At 42.7% G+C, this 18,448-nt stretch overlaps 1 protein-coding gene across 2 annotated transcripts in view; it reads left to right on the top strand.

The window, feature by feature from the left end:
* Positions 1 to 18,448, top strand: part of LOC125464144 (proline dehydrogenase 1, mitochondrial-like) — a 47,730-nt gene that overhangs the window by 11,353 nt on the left and 17,929 nt on the right. For both annotated transcript variants that reach the window (XR_007249969.2, XM_048556274.2), the window contains exons 3-7: positions 12,801 to 12,835; positions 13,667 to 13,816; positions 14,105 to 14,169; positions 14,460 to 14,576; positions 16,464 to 16,543. Coding sequence is in view for 1 of the 2 variants with exons in the window: in XM_048556274.2 (XP_048412231.1) it covers positions 12,801 to 12,835; positions 13,667 to 13,816; positions 14,105 to 14,169; positions 14,460 to 14,576; positions 16,464 to 16,543 (447 nt within the window). In the remaining variant the exon portion in view is untranslated. The remainder of the gene's footprint in view (positions 1 to 12,800; positions 12,836 to 13,666; positions 13,817 to 14,104; positions 14,170 to 14,459; positions 14,577 to 16,463; positions 16,544 to 18,448) is intronic.

Here is an 18,448-nt window from a genome sequence, read left to right on the forward strand (position 1 = left end):
AGGAGGAAGAGGGACAAAGCAGAAGCTAAATGGGAAGTGTAGCTAGCCAGTAGTAAATCTGCACAGCTGTATACCCAGCAGCAACATGCACAGCTGAATGCCTCTGCTGTTCAGTTTCAAGGATCTCCCGAGGCTGGAGTTTATTTACTTTTCTTAGAACCAACACTAAAATTCACAGCTGACCTTGGAGTACCCTGTGTGTGTGTGGGGGGGGGGGTACTCACAGCAGGGTAGTGGAGAAGTGGCTATTTTTAAAGTATGACTTTTTTTTTGCAAATCTCATATTGCAGCTCTACAGGACACTGGTTAGTCCTCTGTTGAAGTATTGTGTGTTGTTCTGGCCTCCCTCCTATAGAAAGGTTGTTGTGCATCCTGAAACGGTGCAGAAAACATTTACAAGGATGTTCTCAGGGTTTAAGGGCTTAAGCTATAAAGAGAGGCTGGGTAGACTGGGGCTATCTTCCCTAGAGGGTTGGAGTCTGAGGGATGACCTTATAGAGGTTTATAAAATCATGACGGGCATGGATAGGGTGAATAGCTAAGATCTTCTACATTGGGTGGATGAGCCCAAAACTAGAGGGCAATGGTGTAAGGTGAGAGGGGAAAGATTTAAAAGAGATACAAGGATCAACGTTTTCATACATGCAGCACCCTCTGTATGAGATGACCTGCCAGAGGAAGTGGTGAGGCTGGAAGCTATGAAGAAAGGTTGAGTAGATTAGGATTATTTTCATTAGAAAGACAGAGTTTGAGCGGGGTCCTGATTGAGGTCTACAAAATCATGAGGGCTTCAGACAAGGTGGATTAGCAAGAAGCTTTTTCCCCAGAGTGGGGGACTCAATTACTAGTTCTTGAAAGTGAGAGGAGGAAAGTTTATGGGAGATATGCGTGGAAAATTCTTCATGCGGAGGGTGGTGGGTGCCTGGAACGTCTTACCAGCGGAGGTGGTAGACGCAGACACAATAGTGTCTTTTAAGATGTATCTGGATACGTACATGGATGGGAAGGGACCAAAGGGATACAGGTTTAGACCGAGGATCTCGATCGGCGCAGGCTTGGAGGGCCAAAGGGCCTGTTCCTGTGCTGTAATTTTCTTTGTTCTTTTATTTAAAAGGCAGCTGGATAGGTATATGAATAGAAAAGTTTAAAGGTTCTGGAACCCCATCAACAAACACACTGAACTGGACCCGATGTACATTGAAAACAGAACCGGAAGTGATTCCAACCACCCCAGCAAACTCAGGCATATAAATAACAAGCAGGGCAGAACACAGACGCTTCAATGGAGGCGCGCTGGTGATGGTACCTAACAGGGTGACAAAACGTCTGCAATCAGACACACCAGCTCGGCGAGCATGCTTACACCATCATCCATTTTCAAAAAAACATTATCTCTGTAACCCTACACCTCCTGTGGCCTACATATACAACCCAGACATCCCTGAACACAACCCTGATTTACTCTTTATTCGTAGTCCAATCTGATATGTTTTTCTTTTGCAAAAATAACTATGGATCCTTCCATCTTGATTTTCATATTTAAAAAAAAATTCTGTAAGAGGTATTTTAAAAGTTCATTCTTCTGTAATGTGTCTTATTTGTGCAATGGCCTGATTACCGTCTACAAATGTACCATGTTTCTTGCTGTCATAAATTAACATTTACTCCCAGCTGAAGTATAACTGTGTGGTAAATTACAACACTTTTTTTTTAAACTTTACCCACAATGAGTATGGTAAGCACAAGGTGGGAGTGGAGGCAGGGAGGTGCAGGCCAGAGATTTGACAAGCTGAAACAATTCCTTTATTTACAAAGTGGAAAATCCAGTTAAAACTAGAGTACAAGAGAAGTGAGTTTTCAAGTGTGTGATTTAAATGCAGCCAAGATGTCAGTGTAGGGGAGGGCTTCTGATAAACTTTGAGAAAATATTTTATCACACATTGTGTAATCAGAATATCAACACATCTTTCAGAATTCAAAAGACTCTTCAGCATCCACGAGGAATTTCAAGATATTATTTTTTTTAAAAAAACTGAATTTAAATAAGGATACACTATTTTTACTGCTTGGGGATTCTAGAACCAGGGAGCATTGCCCCAGAATTAGGGCAGACCATTCAGGAGAGAAGTTAGGTGGCATTTCTATACACAAAGGGTGGTAGAAGTTTCGAACTGTGGTTGCAGAATTGGTTGTTAATTTTAAATCTGAGGTAGATACTTGCTTTTTATTAAGCAAAGGTGTTAAAGGATTTGGGTCGTAAGCAGGGAAGTTAAATTAATCCATAGATCGACCATGATTTTGTTGCAATGTAGAACAGGCTTAAGGGACTGAATGGCCAATTCCTGTTCCAATGAAGCACTGTCTGTCTGGTTCACAATGAATTTCTGAATAATTTAAATAGTTGAAATGTATTACTAAACAAGAACTACAATACACTAAGAACCTTGGACAATCACTTGTGTGCAAGGTAGTCAGCTAGATCTGTTTTATTACAGTGACTTCAATTACTGCTATTTTCTGGATATTGCTTTATCCAAGCAAACCTGACCTTCAAATGATTCTTAATCATGGATAAATCAATTTACAGATTTGCTTTGCAACAGTGACAAATTTCAGAAGATTTTTTTGGCTTTGAATTGTTTTGGGACGTCCAGAGGTTGTGAGAAGGACTGTGTAAAGTGCAAGTTTTATTTTATAATTGACATTTGTTTGGAATGGACTTGGCATCGAGACTTAGCAGAGGGAATATTTTCTCCCGTGGGAGAAGCTGAAGAACTGTTTCTATTTAACACCCAAGTCTTGTCAATATTTTTGAGACAGCCTCAAGTCCAAAGTGGCCTGGCCCCAGTCGAGATGTATAAACACTGTCTCTAGTTGAAAGTCTCAGGGCTTTCTTCCCTTGCCAGAGCTGAAGGACAGTGAGGGCAATGGAATGAACCAGTTGTAACCGGAATTTTGATCAGCTGACTAAATATAAACTGGCTGGAGATTTCCCCAACCTTTGTGTCTGCAACATTGAATTGAAGAGCGGGATTTGAACTAAGACTGGCTCAGTGGTTTAATTATATTCCCAATCCACTGCTTGCTAGCCAGACATCTTATTTTAAGTTCTGGAGCATTTAAGGGCTTTTGTGGCACAGTGGTGGTGTAATTATCTCTGGGCCAGAAGGTCTGGGTTCAAGTCCCATGTGCTCCAGAGATGTGTCATAACCTCTCTGATCAGCTTGGTGTTAAAATATCCCGAGTCCTTGAGGTTTCTTAACACTGACAATGGACAGTGCTCAGGTAAGTTAATGACCTTGGGATTTGAGATTTAAAATTGCTTCTCTTGATGTGTGTATCAGTGACATTTCTTTCCATTTCTGTTTGCCATGAGAAGGTGGTGGTGAGACTTTTGTCAACAGGCATGCCCACAGTGCTCCCAGAAAAAGAGAATGTCAAGATTTTTGACCCAGTGACAATGAAGGAATGGCAATAAAACTCCAGGACAGGATGTTGTGTGGAGTACTTGCAGATGGTGGTTCCCATGTAACTGTTGGTCTATGGTTGGTAGAACTGTATTGCCATTCTTTTGGTGTCATCTTGGCTCTATCGACGAAGCCACCATTCAGCTGAGATGTGGCATGACTGCAGACCTTCACTGATTCCGGGATCGCTGGTCTGCTGCATGTTATTTATATTGCTGGGCATGCAAATTGTCTTTCATTCTAGCTTCAAGTTGACACTTCATTTTTAGGTACGCCTGATGCCGTGAATAGCCTGTATATGATTCTGCTTTCATCTGTTCAAATCTATTTCATTTAAGACATATAATAGAGGGTATCCTCAATTCCTGTCTCCACAAGGACTGTGTGGTGATCGCTTCTACCAAGTATGGAAAAGTCATCTGTGACATGTTGAGTGAGTGCAGGATCAAGTAGATTTCCCACCCCCCCCCATCTCCCTCACCACCCACTGTTTTGCGGCTGCCTTTTTAGATCTCGGTCAGTAGTGGAGTTGTCCTGCCTCTCTGTGGTGGAAGTTGAAGTCGCTCATCCTCCCACCATCCAGAATACATGTGGTGCACTCTCTACCTAGTGGTGTTCAGTATGGGAGGGGAATTGTGTCATTTGCTGAAGGGCATGTCGCAACCAATTCTGAAGGGATGAATAAACTCCTATCCTCTCACTGTCTTGAGGTTGGGCTAACACAGTTAAAATTTTAAACAGTACTTTTTTTCCTCATTTAGTATTTACTTGAATAAGCATTAAATATGAAGAGCATAACAGAATTATTTGAGCTAGTTGTTATTCACTCCTAAATTATAAACTTTTCTATTTTAAAAAAAAATTAAATATCCATCCTGAATTCTGCAAAGTGCACACATGCACCTGCTCTAGAATAAACAGAACAGGGTATAGGGTGCAGGCAGGAGCTTCTAAGCTGAAGGAATTTAAAAACCCCAATGCTTGTCTTGAGGTTTTGACATATGAATACTGACAGTTGGCCTGCCATGAAGGAAGTCCATTTGCAATAGAGTTCAATGGTCCTTTACCAGAGTTTTCCCCAGTTTTCCTTGAATCTAAGTAGGTGGAGGTTTATTTTTTTTTCTTACTGATTAAATTCTTTTACACATTATTTGCACCTCCTAGGAAAACACCCATGTTACTGGTTCCCTGGACACTTGCAAAGTCCCATTAGGGCAATGCTGACATGGTGGGTAGGGTGGCAACAGTGAAGTGAGAGGGTAGAGATTGAATCAGAATAGAATTGGAAGGGGAAATAAAGCATTCCATCACCCACTGTGCCCACCTCTCCCTAAAGGCATTGAGAACATTGGTGCACAATATGTGCTCCCTCTTAAAGGACATCTGAGCTCAAACATAACTGCAGAAGATAGGCAGGCAGCAGAAATGAACCCCCACTCCCTTCCCCTCCCCCCAACCTCCATGGCCTGCTGCCTGGACCTGTTTACTGCCAGCCTGGCCAGGCCCAGGAGCAGACCCAGGAGGAGATCTTTCGACTTGGACTAACGGCTCCGGACTGGATGCCAAAACATTTGAAGTGCTCCTTTTGGATGCTGGATGCACTTGATGTATGAACATTTTTGCAGGCTTCAGTGAGAATTTGAGGTCACTGCCAGTGGTTTACCACACCAGTGCTCTAACCACCGAGTCATTGAGCTGGCAAACAGTCTGTGAGCATTGTGGGGCTTACACCCATGACTCTGAGCTTAAGATTGCCATGTCATACCTACTGACCTAACCAGGTCATCCAACATACTTTGTGTAGCAATTTTAGATGTAAAAATTAGTTCAGTCAATACTTGTGATTGAAGTAAATATCCAGAAGCATTTAACTCTCATTGTGAGCCATACATTACAATAACAATTTTCAATATTTGGATAATTGCCCATGGACAGTCTGTTCTAGGTGTGGCAGACAATTTCGGCCATATTATTTAGAGATTCCTTTCTAAATCGCTGAGTTTAACTAATCAAACCAGTTGACTTTGGTTATTTTGGCATATCAAAACTTATTTTTAATGGCTTTCGGAGAAAGCAAAGTCCCAGATGCTTAATCCATAAAATTTGTTTCATCGTGACTGGTAGCCAATGTGGATTAGAGTAAATTGTACCTTTTTTTTTTGTCCCCCCTCGAGCAGCCAAAGACTGGTATTAAATTCTCCTCCAGGCAGCAATGCCCCCATCCCAGGACTGAATAAATTAAAAACCTTCACTCTGGGATTAGCTGCTGAATATAAGGAACTCGGGCCATGCCACAGTGGTGCTGGCTCGCATGGAACTGAAGCCAGAGTCCACAGTGTTCCAGAAGATGTCTGCTCTTCCATACTTTGTCTGTAGATATGTTCAATAAAACGTGTCACTGTTCCCTCACCCAGAGTGTAGATCCAATACTATAACAGAAGTGGGTAATCAGTAGCAGGTGTCCCATGTACATTGTTTTTTTTGACCTGATGCCATGAGACATAATGGGGTCCAGAATCAATATTGAGTGCTGCCAGGGGCACAGTGCCCTGACTGTGTATACATTCCTACTGCTACTTCTGGTGGATGATATCTCTGGATGATGGTGTGGTGCTGGGACAGTGAGGTTAGTCTCAGTTTATGTGACTCTTTGGTTATTGTGTAATGAGGCAATGGGACAGCTCTTCCAAGTTTGTCACAAGCCACCAGATGTTGATAGGCAGGACTTTGTGTTGAACAGACTTGATGTGCTTTTGTCATTTCTGGTGCTTAGGTTGATGTGGCTGTTTCACCCTTTTTTTTTTCTTGTAGGTTTTTATTTAATCGTTTGACACCGCTAAGTGGGTAGTTAAACCATTCTCGTGGTCAGTCATGTTGCTGTCGTTCTGGAGACACCAGCTAAGGACAGCAGACTTCCTCCCCTCAAAGAAGTTAGTGAACCAGATTGGATTACACCAGAGTGACGTGGCCAGCTTTCCAATCCAAGTTTATATGTTGTGTTCAAATTTTACTATCCAACTGAGATTTGAAGCCATGTCCTCAACATTGGGCTGAGGCTGTAGATTGCTAGTGTTGGGACTTTGCCACTGTGCCGCTGTCTACTCCACAGTGGGAGGCACCTTTCGGAGAGAGGTCCATTGCAGTTAAAACACTGTTGATTGTATGGCAAGCTCCTGTCTGGGAATCACTGGGACAGTGGGAAGTTTGCCTTCTCCTGTCTCAGGCTGAAGGCTGCCTCTATGAAGTTGCAGCTGATGTGCCATTCGCAAGATCTAATGTAATTAGATCATTAGGTTGTAATTAGGTCCTTAATGATGCAAATTAGTCATCTGCTCCCACGAAGCAGGTGCACGTCTCTTGCCCACTGGGGAATATTCCCCACCAACGGGACGGAAAGGGGAGCCATTCTGGTGCACATTCCTTGTCCCTGCCTATTATAGACATTGTGTTTCAGCTCCTGGTAGCACTGCTTGAAATGTTATTTTCTTTTTTCTTTGTGATTCTGTGAGAGTGCAATATCATGTGCTGAAACAGCCCAAGCAATGAAATGTCTTTCAGTGAAACATATCACCACTGCCTGTGAAATATTAAGAGCTGAGGGGAGGGCAATCCTATTTTGTTTACTTTAAAAATAATTCTTAATCAAGATGTGCAAAGCTCCTAACTCAGTTGCGTGACCTTAAGTGATCTTACAAGTATGTTGGGGGTGGGACTGTTCTCGTTGGTTGGCTGGTTGGAAATGTGGAGGGGAGGTGATGCTGAAGAGGAGAAATTGTTCAGTGGTGCCAAATATGTGCCTGTTGCACAATCTGTGGCTTGGCTCCAAGCAGAAAATTTCCATTTGTCTTCAGGGGCTGTGCGTGTCACCATAGGGCGCTTGTGATTGCTGATTGAATGTGTTTTGGAAAATGCTCCTTTTGCTTTATCTTTCTGCATCAAAACCAAATAAATTTTGAATTCAGCTTGCCTCTGAGGCAGATGGTGAACACAAAGGACTTTAACTTTTCAAATATTGACTGGAGACGCTATAGTTCGAGTACTTTAGATGGGTCAATTTTTGTCCAATGTGTTTAGGCGGGTTTCCTGACACAATATGTAGATAGACCAACAAGGGGTGAGGCAACATTGGGTTTGGTACTGGGTAATGAACCAGGCCAGGTGTTAGATTTGGAGGTAGGTGAGCACTTTGGCAATAGTGACGACGATTCAGTTGCATTTACTTTAGCGATGGAAAGGGATAGGTATATACTGCAGAGCAGGAGTTATACCTGGTGGAAAGGCCATTATTAGGCAATACTTAGGATGCATAGGATGGGGAAGGAAACTGCAGGGGTTGGGCACAATTGAAATGTGGAGCTTGTTCAAGGAACAGCTACTGTGGGTCCTCGATAAGTACATACCTGTCAGGCAGGGAGGATGTGGTCGAGTGAGGGAACCGTGGTTCACTAAAGAAGTTGAATCTCTTGTCAAGAGGAAGAAGGAGGCTTACGTAAAGATGAGACATGAAGGCTCATTTGGGGCACTTGAGAGTTACGAGTTAGCCAGGGAGGATCTAAAGAGAGAGCTAAGAAGAGCCAGGAGTGGACATGAGAAGTCGTTGGCAGGTAGGATCAAGGAAAACCCTAAAGCTTTTTACAGGTATGTCAGGAATAAAAGAATGACTAGAGTAAGATCAGGGCCAGTCAGGGACAGTAGTGGGAAGTTGTGCGTGGAGTCTGAAGAGATAGGAGAGGCACTAAATGAATATTTTTCATCAGTATTCACACAGGAAAAAGACAATGTTGTCGAGGAGAATACTGAGATACAGGCTATTAGACTAGACGGGATTGAGGTTCATTAGAAAGAAGTGTTAGCAATTCTGGAAAGTGTGCAAATAGATAAGTCCCATGGGCCGGATGGGATTTATCCTAGGATTCTCTGGGAAGCTAGGGATGAGGTTGCAGAGCCTTTAACTTTGATCTTTATGTTGTCATTGCCTATAGGAATAGTGCCAGAAGACTGGAGGATAGCAAATGTTGTCTCCTTGCTCAAGAAGGGGAGTAGAGACAACCCTGGTAATTATAGACCAGTGAGCCTTACTTCGTTTGTGGGTAAAGTGTCGGAAAGGATTATAAGAGAGGATTTATAATCATCTAGAAAGGAATAATTTGATTAGGGATAGTCGACACAGTTTTGTGAAGGGTAGGTCGTGCCTCACAAACCTTTATTGAGTTCTTTTGAGAAGGTGACCAAACAGATGGATGAGAGTAAAGCGTTTGATAAGATTCCCCACGGTAGGCTATTGTAGAAAATATGGAGGCATAGGATTGAGGGTGATTTGGCGGTTTGATCAGAAATTGGCTAGCTGTAAGAAGGCAGAGGGTGGTCGTTGATGGGAAATGTTAATCCTGGAGTTCAGTTACAAGTGATGTACCGCAAGGATCTGTTTTGGGGCCACTGCTGTTTATCATTTTTATAAATGACCTGGATGACGGGGTAGAAGGATGGGTTAGTAAATTTGCGGATGACACTAAAGTCGGTGGAGTTGTGGATAGTGCGGAAAGATGTTGCAGGTTACAGAGGGACACGGATAAGTTGCAGAGTTGGGCTGGGAGGTGGCAAATGGAGTTTAATGCGACAAGTGTGAGGTGATTCACTTTGGAAGGAGTAACAGGAATAAAGAGTACTGGCTAGTGGTAAGATTCTTGGTAGTGTGGATGAGCAGAGAGATCTTGGTGTCCATGTGCACAGATCCCTGAAAATTGCCACCCAGGTTGATAGGGTTGTTAGGAAAGTGTACGGTGTGTTAGGTTTTATTGGTGGAGGGATTGAGTTTCGGAGTCACAAGGTCATATTGCAGCTGTGCAAAACTCTGGTGCGGCCGCACGTCGAGTATTGTGTACAGTTCTGGTCGCCACATTATAGGAAAGTTGTGGAAGCATTAGAAAGGGTGCAGAGGAGATTTACCAGGATGTTGCTTGGTATGGAGGAAAGGCTGAGGGACTTGAAGCTGTTTTTGTTAGCGAGAAGAAGGTTAAGAGGTAACTTAATAGAGACATACGAGATGATCAGAGGATTAGATAGGGTGGACAGTGAGAGCCGTTCTTCTCAGATGGTGATCGATATAGGACAGATGTCAGAGGTAGATTCTTTCTTTTCTCAGAGTAGTAAGGGCGTGGAATGCCCTGCCTGCAACAGTAATAGACTCGCCAACTTTAAGGGCATTTAAATGGTCATTGGATAAACATATAGATGATAATGGAGATAACAAGGTGTAGAGCTGGGTGAACACAGCAGGCCAAGCAGCATCAGAGGAGCAGGAAAGCTGACGTTTCGGGCCTAGTGTAGGGTAGATGGGCCTCAGATTGTTTTCACAGGTCGGCTCATCTTTTTAGGGCCAAAGGGCCTGTACTGCATTGTAATGTTCTATGTTCTATACGCTAAAATGATTGAATTGGGTTCTCTACCTTGGGCAAGAGTTCCAGTTTTTTTTAAATGTATAGTATCTAATCTTTCCTTCATTCCCTGAATTGCACCATCCATTCCTTCTCCTCTTCCCCACCATCTCCCCGCACCCACATGAATGCAGCCCACTTGATTTTTGCCCTTCTCTCAATACACATATTCTCGTACACTCATGTTTGAGGCTGATGTATGTGTGCAGGATTTGTATAAGGAATATTGCTAGATACTTCGATGTTCTTGTATCCTGTTGGTGAGAGGTAGGACACTTCCTGAAGCAGCCCAGGGATAAATGCCAATTTTACTCTTGTGCTTACTCCAAATTTGAGTTTTTAATTGATTTGCATGTAAAAACATTTTGATCCAAGCAACGTTCCTGCAGCTTGGATGTAGTGCAAGGGATGGACACCATTAACTGTTGTATGTTGTGCAATGAGTTTCATCTACATAACGGCACGTGGCACTTGTTGGGAACTACTATTCTAATTACTTAACAGTTTAGATACATTTGAACAGGTTGATTAAAAGTGTTGTAACATGCTTCTACAGGACGAGGATACTTGATCCCAGGTCTTCTGACAGCAATATGATATTACAATTGCTCCTCAAGTGTCATCTGTGACCAGTTTAGATGCTGCGTCAAATGAGCTCCATTTCAGCTTTCTGGCTGTGTAAGTCGGTTTATACTCGGATCCTTGAGGGCTTGCAGTTTGGAGCGCACAGACATTTTTAACATCAGGCTACACGATTGTAGGGAGGTTGATGGTTGGATTGGCTGGCATGGAGTGTGTACTGCTGGTTGTCAGGAGGCTTGTTTGGTACAGATGTAGTAATGGGTCTGAGAGACATGGTACTATTCAAGCTTCAGATTTTTATGGTGGCTTTTTAAGTTAGTGCATACAGAGAGTTGGCTGTTGTTTTTGATACGTTTCAATACTTAATATTCATATGCCGCAGCAAAAGGCAGAGTCTGTGGTGCTTAGTGTGTTGAGCTGATTTTGAGGATATATGAAATTAACAATTGGAGCTTTCTAGAAAAGAGTCGGACCCTTTGTTACAAAATGTGTGTGATAGAAAATCATAGGATCCCTTACAGTGTGGAAACAGGCCATTCAGGCCACTGAATCCACTCTAACCATTGAAGACCATTCACCAAGTGGAATTGAACCTAGGTCCCTGGCGTTGTGAGAAAGCAGCAGTAACCACTGAGCCACCATGCTACCAGTGATGGATGTTCTCCAACTCCTACTTTTTTTTTAATCAGCTCATTTCCAAGTTCATGTACTGAGGGTGAAAATAAACACTACCTCATGTTGTTTCCTTGGTGCACTGGTTCATGACACATTCCTTTTGAGCTCTGAAGCTAAGCCACTAATGTTTCATGTGTTTATACTCAGTTGAAGTTTCCCTTTTTAAAATAGCTTTCCTGTCATCAGGAAGACTTGTAATTGATGCCTTGCATGCAGAAGTTGTACGAATCAATGCACGTGCTTGGCTAGATGTGAGTAACTGGATAATCAGGTCTCATTTACTGAGCATGGCTACATGGCCCAACCTCTAGAGGAGGGAAAAATTGACGAAAACTGAACATTTTTCTCTGTAATGTGTCAAGCAGCTTATTTTCTGACATGGTGCATATGCTGTTAATGAATCCAGTTCACTCAACAAATGACAACAGTTGTATAAATATAGCAATACAGATGCTGATCTTGGATATGGACCAGAGTGAGGAAGCCAACATCGTGTCTGTGTGTGTGTGTCTGTGTCTGTGTCAATTTCACTTTTGAGTGATTGCATTTACTTTCTCAAATTTTCTAGTCAAATTTTGAAAACAACTTTTTTGCTGCATACAGTTCAAGTTGAGGTTGTCCATGCAATATAACCAGCAGCTGAAATGTACAATCTTTCGGATTGACTCCTGGGCTTGTTACATTCACCTATCTATTGACAAGTTATGACCCACACCTGAGTAAGGAATATGCCTAAGGTGTGAAATACTGAATCTGAGGGAGAAAACGCCACAATCTTAAAATCCAACAGATGTGACAAAATAAGATTTGAGAAGAGTAAGGATATTTTAAGTGTTTTGGGCAAGTGCTAATTCAAATTAGAAAAGTCAGTTGTAGGGTGAAACTGTATAGTTGCAGTCCCTGAGCAGCAGAATAGTTTAAATTGTTTAGGGCCAAGATGTTTACTTGAAGCAGAAAGTCAAAGTAGTTCCATTTCAGTTTAACATGCTCTGCTTGAGTTTCCTGCCTCTCTCTTTCTTGCTGCATAGCTTTGGGGGGTAGTTGAACTCACATTGCGACTTTATTTTGTTTTTTTGTCCCTGTGCCTGTCCATATCAGTAACTGCATCGACATGCTCCCTTGTGACTTGAGATGAGAGTCGTGTGAGAAGGTCACAGATAATTCAAATAGTGGGAATTCTGACCCAGCATTCCAGCTTGGATTGTTCTTTTAAGCTTGTGTGAATACAGAGGGTGGCTGACTTGCAATTATTGTCATAGCTCTGGTCTAGTAAACTCAAAATAATTACATAATTTTGGGGGGACAGGGGAAAGAACACATGATAGCATATATAGTACTTGCTGCCAGGTGGAAAGAATGTGTACCCAAGACCTAAACCATCCTGGTTTAGGCCTATGTTCTGGTTGCGCAGGCAGTATGAGCCTGTTTTATACAGAACGATGCATTTCTCATTGTGTATATTGAACTGTTTATTCCCTTGCTATTGTATAAAACTATGACATCAAGTGCTACAGCATGGAAACAAGCCTTTCATAATGAGAGCAATCAATGGTTGAGCACACCATAGCCACAGATGCTAATTTTGTTATGCTTCCTTGAGTTTAATGCACCAATCTCATTTTCTTTTTCTTTTGCTCTTTAGATCCTGCGAGTCTTTAGTCGAGAAGGAAGTTAAAGGTAAGCCTGAGAATTGCAGCTGCTTCGTGCTTTGCATTGGGCAACTGAGTCTGCTCTGCCATTTGTTGAGATCACAGCTGATGCAATAATCCTCCACTCCAATATCCTGCCATTTCTGTATTGAACCTTGATTCTGCTATTGAGATAGACACAGATTTTTATCTCAGCCTTGAAACAGCCCTCTGCTTTCTCTCAGGCATGGAGATCGTCTTTCTGGTCGGGGCTGCTGACAAATGGTTGGTGCTGTGATATAGTGTAGCCCAAGCAGCACTTGGGATGAATGTGAGTGCTTGTAGGTTCCTCCATGTGTCACCAATGCGATGACCCAAACCTGGAAACAGAGCTGTGTTCATTTTAAAGTGATTTTTTAAAAAATCAAAATGTTGGATGCATTATCTATAAGTGAACAGACTAAAGGTATATTGAATTGCATAATGCAGACAGCTTGCAGTTCTGCTCCATGCTCATTAGCCAGTTCCTGCTTGCACTGCAGTTTGGGCGCTGTAATTAGACTCCACACACCTGGGATAGGGAGCAGATTTACAAATAAGTCTCTCAGTGGAGAAAGGAAAATAATTTGTGGATTTCAACTCCCTGAGCCATAAGGACGCCAGTATGCGAGCACCAGAACTGATTGCAACAGTGTTGGGCTTCTCTGCAATGATCCCATTTTCTGAAAGCTCAACCTAATATAAAAAAAATTAACTTTCTCTCAAAATGGTCATAAAACAAATGGCCCGCTCGTTACAGTTTTTCTCAATGCTGCAAATCTTGCCTGGCCTTTCCAGAGTTTTGTTTTTATTTTTGTGCTGTTGTTTCTCACCTCCATAGGCAGCATTCACAGGGAGAAAAAATTCCGGCCTCACAAGCAATTTGGAGACCGTAGAGAAGATGTCTTTAGTGCTCGAACATACTTTTATGCTGATGAGTCGAAATGCGACCAGTTCATGGAGACCTTTCTGAAGTGTATAGCAGCATCTGGTATGACTCTGTTTTGTTAGGCACTGTGGTAGTAGTATGGGTATATTAATGCTGATTTTCTACTTTTCCATGGCTCACTCTCCAACCTACATTAATTTCCTGTATCGTTGCTGTTGGTGCAAAGTGGGTTGTGTACTAATTACTGGCAGAGGTGAATGATTTGCTGTAGTCTTTTGATGTTCAGTGGGTTACTCCTTCACTGGTAGTGTCCATATTGCTGCTGGTGATTTTAGTACACACTGGTTCAGTTCTCTGATGGTTCATAGCTGCACCCTGTACTATTTACAGGTGGGAGTTCAGAGGATGGATTTTCTGCCATCAAGCTGACAGCACTGGGGAGACCACAGTTCCTGGTAGGATGCTAGTCTTATTTCTATATATTAAAACTTAGACTGGGTGCTGAATAACTACAGAGGAGAAGGCAGTGATGTGTGGAACAGTCATCAAACCTGAGTAATCTTCTTATAAACTGTAATGGTCTTGTTAGCAATAAAGGTGGTGGAAAGAGCATATGTTCTGTATAATGCTGTAAGGAAAGCGAGGGGGTATTTATGCATCTCCTTGGGGTAATGGTGGGTGCTCTGTATGTTTGTTTCTGAAATCTAACTTTGTACTTGCTCCTTTCTCATTGCTGTCATTCTAGCTGCAGTTCTCCGAGGTGCTGGTTAAGTGGCGTGGTTTCTTTCGCCAGCTTGCTGCTGAGCAAGGAAAAGCAGGCCAGGCTGCAGTTGACATGAAGCTGGATATGGAGCGACTGCAGGTCAGTGAATAAGTGCTTGGCCGAAATGAGAGAGTGCTGGGTGAGTTAGTGAAAGAGGCAAACTGCGAATCATCAGCTGCAATTTCTTTTTCTTTCTCTCCATTAAGGGTATTTTACCTGATGCGGTAATGTTTATGTTAGCTCTCGTAACTAGGCATGGAGTGGCAGTGAATAATCCAACAGAGCTGAATATTATATGCAAATGTTACATTCCTCAGACAGGGCTAGTGTTAAACGAGCAAATTAGACTGAGTAGCAGATTTCTGGTACTCCTCAGGCTTCAAAGAATCCCAGGTCAAGATCATAGAATCCCTACAGTGTGGAATCAGGCCATTCGGCTCATTTGATTTCACACTGATCCTCTAAAGAGCATCCCACCCAGATTCACCCCCTACCCAATCCCTGTAACCCTACATTCCCAGTGGCTAATCTACTTAGCCTACACATCTTTGGACTGTGGGAAGAAACCAGAGCACCCAGAGGAAATGTATGCAGACACAGGGAAACATGCACACTCCACACACAATCGCACGATGGTGGGATTGAACCCAGGCCCCTGGTGCTGTGAGGCAGCAGTGCTAACTGTGGGACTAGTAGGAGGCCGATAGAGTAGGAGATCTTTATTCTCCAAGACCACATGCTGTGACAGTGACGATGTCATGAGAATACCCATTAAAGGCATATTGATGTAATGTCCATGAGATATAACAGCTTAAGCACCAAGTTGCTTGACCATGATAATTTCATGGATTAAAAACAGAAATTGCTGTTCAGGGGAAGAATAGGTGCTCAACTAGAAACATTAACTCTGCTCTTTCTCCATGGAAGCTGCTGAGCTTCTTTGGCAATTTCTGTTTTTGTCCTAGATTTCCAGCATCTGCAGTTTTGTTTTATTGTACAATACTGGTGATCAAGTACAATTTCAGCGTGACTTTTATCTCCCTTCATTCACTTTTAAAATCAAAAGCCTTGGGTTTAGAATGGACAGATTTGGTGCAAACTAAATTGGCACACCGGAGTTTAAGCCAGATATTAATTTGCTGGGTCTCTGTCCCATTTCATTATTCACTTTATACAGGCCTTACTGGCCTGGCCCATCCCTAATTGCTCAGGAGCCAGTTAAGATTCAGCCAAAAAAAAAACACAAGCAAAAACAGAAAGAACTGCAGATGCTGTAAACCAGAAAACAAAAATTTCCAGAAATTTCTGGAAAAGTTCAGCAGGTCTGGCAACATCTGTGAAGGAAAGAACAGAGTTAATGTGTCCCGGTGACCCTTCCTCAGAACTCAGATTCAGCCATATTGCTGAGAGTCTGGTATCATGCATAGGCCAGACTAGGTAAGGATGGCAGATTTTCTACCCTAAAGGACATTAGTGACCCAGATGGATTTTTACAACTGATAATTGTTACACGGTGCCTGTTGGAAACGTTTTTTTGACGGAAGTGCACTCGGTGGGCTGTTTATAGAAACTGGAGGCCCAAAGCCAAACGGAGAATCTGCTTCAATATTTGAAATGTATTAAAAACAATAATTTTTTTGTCAGAATCGGCATTCGTTGCCTCCTGGCAGGGAGGATATCTAGGGGGAGAAAAATGGTATGTTACCAACATTGCATTTAAATACCTTTTTTGTGCCAGTTTTGCCACACAGATTGACAGCAGGCTGGTGATTTGTAGACACACCTATTACCCTCATTATATTGACCTACTGACCATGGGACATAACAGCTTAAGTACAATCCTGACTGCAGTTCCAGCAAGTAAGCAGCTTTCTGAGATTTGAAGGGAGAAAGTAAAGCCTCAGCCTGAAGGGATGATAATTTTTCTCTCCATTGTCTACATGGAATAACATTTTAAGATCATTTTCTGTTTGCTTTTGCCTACAGAATAGCTTGACTAAACTTGGCATAGCCACCTTAGAAGAGATCACCAACTGGTTTGATGGAGAGAAGATTGGACTGTCTGGGTAAGCACCTGGGTGAAGCACACTCCTGTGCATCTCACTCCATGTGTGTGGCTGTAGGTACTGTTTACTGACATCCTGTGCTTTTCTAGAACATTCTGTGCAAGATTCATAGGCTGTAATCCAGCAGTGCTGACGTTAACGTTAATCACACTGCAGAGATACAAGGGCAAATCGTGGTACCCACCTGAAGGCGGCTTGGGGAAGTTCAAGTGCAGGAGGAGGTGTAGCGCGTGAACGGGTTTTATCAATCAGTCACATGAGGGGATCCTCCAGCGTAAAGGGGTATCCTCAGGTATGATCAAACTCTGTTAATGCTATGGCCAACTGCTCCATGCACGCATGCCCTGCGTTCCACACGGCTTTCCCATTGTCTAGGATTACTAATTTGACATGTAGTCATTGACAGTCCGGAATCGTATTCCTGCAGCTTGTCGTTAGAGATTATAACAACTTCCAAAAAAGAAACTTTTTACTGTTTCTCTCCTTTTTATTATCTTCCTTTTTTCCCCTTTCTGTCTATAATTTAACTCCAATTTGCCTGACTTTCTTGCGCCATTCTCCATCTCTTCCTCAATTGTTACAACTGAAAATGTGATTAGGAGCTGCATCAGGCCATCCAACCCGTTGAGCCTGCATTGCCACCCTGTTGATTGAGGAAGTGGACTGTTCTCCTGCCCAATGTCTGTGCGACCTGTTACTCTTATCAGTTCACATTTTGCGGTAGGATTTTGGGGCAAAGGATGAGGGAGGAAGTCTAACTAATGGACGCACCAAGACATGCTCCACTCTAGCAAATTCTGGGCTGTTCTGTCCCAAGAAAAGCTCGTTGGCTCACTGAGTGAGTGTAGATTTTGACGTGATGTTGTTCCAGATGAGCGAGCTGATTTCAGCCAAGGCTGTCTTCACGTTACAATTGACCAAACTGCTGTAGGAGCAGAGATTGTTAAAATCAGCCATCCCGGCTCTTGAAACTTATTCAGTGACCCCAGCAGGATAGTACTTGCGTAAATGGTGAATGAAGTCAAGGTTAAGTTGATTTCCTGTTTCCTAAAGACACTCATTATCCAGATTCTCTCCACAATGGAATGCTTGCAACCCTGAAGGAAGCCATGCTGGTTATTTCCACTCCCTGCCTTTTCCTTTTTCCAGTTTTTATTTCCTCTGGTTGCTTGTCTAATTCCCTTTTGAAAGACAAGGTTGAATCTGCCTCCACCAGGCACGCAATAGGTTCATTCTGGATCTGAACCACTAGCTGTGACTCTTCTAAAATCCTGTCACCTTTAGCTCCTCTTGCTAACTGCCTGAAATCTGTGACCTCTTGTTTCTTGACCCTTTCACCAGTGCAAACAGTTTCTCTGTGGCTGTTCTGCCCAGGTCCCTCATGACTTTTCCATTTGACCTTCTCTCAAATCACCACCTCTGCAAGGTGAACGCTCCTGTTACTCAAATCAACCCTCACAACTGAAATCTGTTATTTTGCAGTGTGTTGTGCACCCTCTGTACTGTCGTCTTATCCTTATTAAAGTGTACTGCTGTTTTTCCAGTTGAGGTTGAATTAGTGTTTTGTAAGGATTAAGCATCATGTCCCTGATGTTTCTACTTACTGCCTTTTAAAACCTACATCTTTCAGCCTGCCCGAATCGCACCTTAAACAATTTGTGCATGTATACCCTCCGGTACCTTTTTGCTGCCAGACCTACATTACAGTTATATATTTTGTTTTCTTTCTCATCCATTGTTCCAACCAAAATGTTTCACTTCACGTTTCTTTGCACGATAACTGCTTGGTCACCTGGGTGAATCACTGGGACTGTTGGTATCCCAGAAATAGTACCTGCCCGTAAGAAGAGAGCTGTCAACAAGGAAGTTGACCAAGAGGAGGTTGCAAAAGAAGAACTGATAAGT

The sequence above is a fragment of the Stegostoma tigrinum genome, chromosome 26 (genome assembly GCF_030684315.1).
Source record: "Stegostoma tigrinum isolate sSteTig4 chromosome 26, sSteTig4.hap1, whole genome shotgun sequence".
NCBI classification, from domain to species: Eukaryota; Metazoa; Chordata; class Chondrichthyes; order Orectolobiformes; family Stegostomatidae; genus Stegostoma; species Stegostoma tigrinum.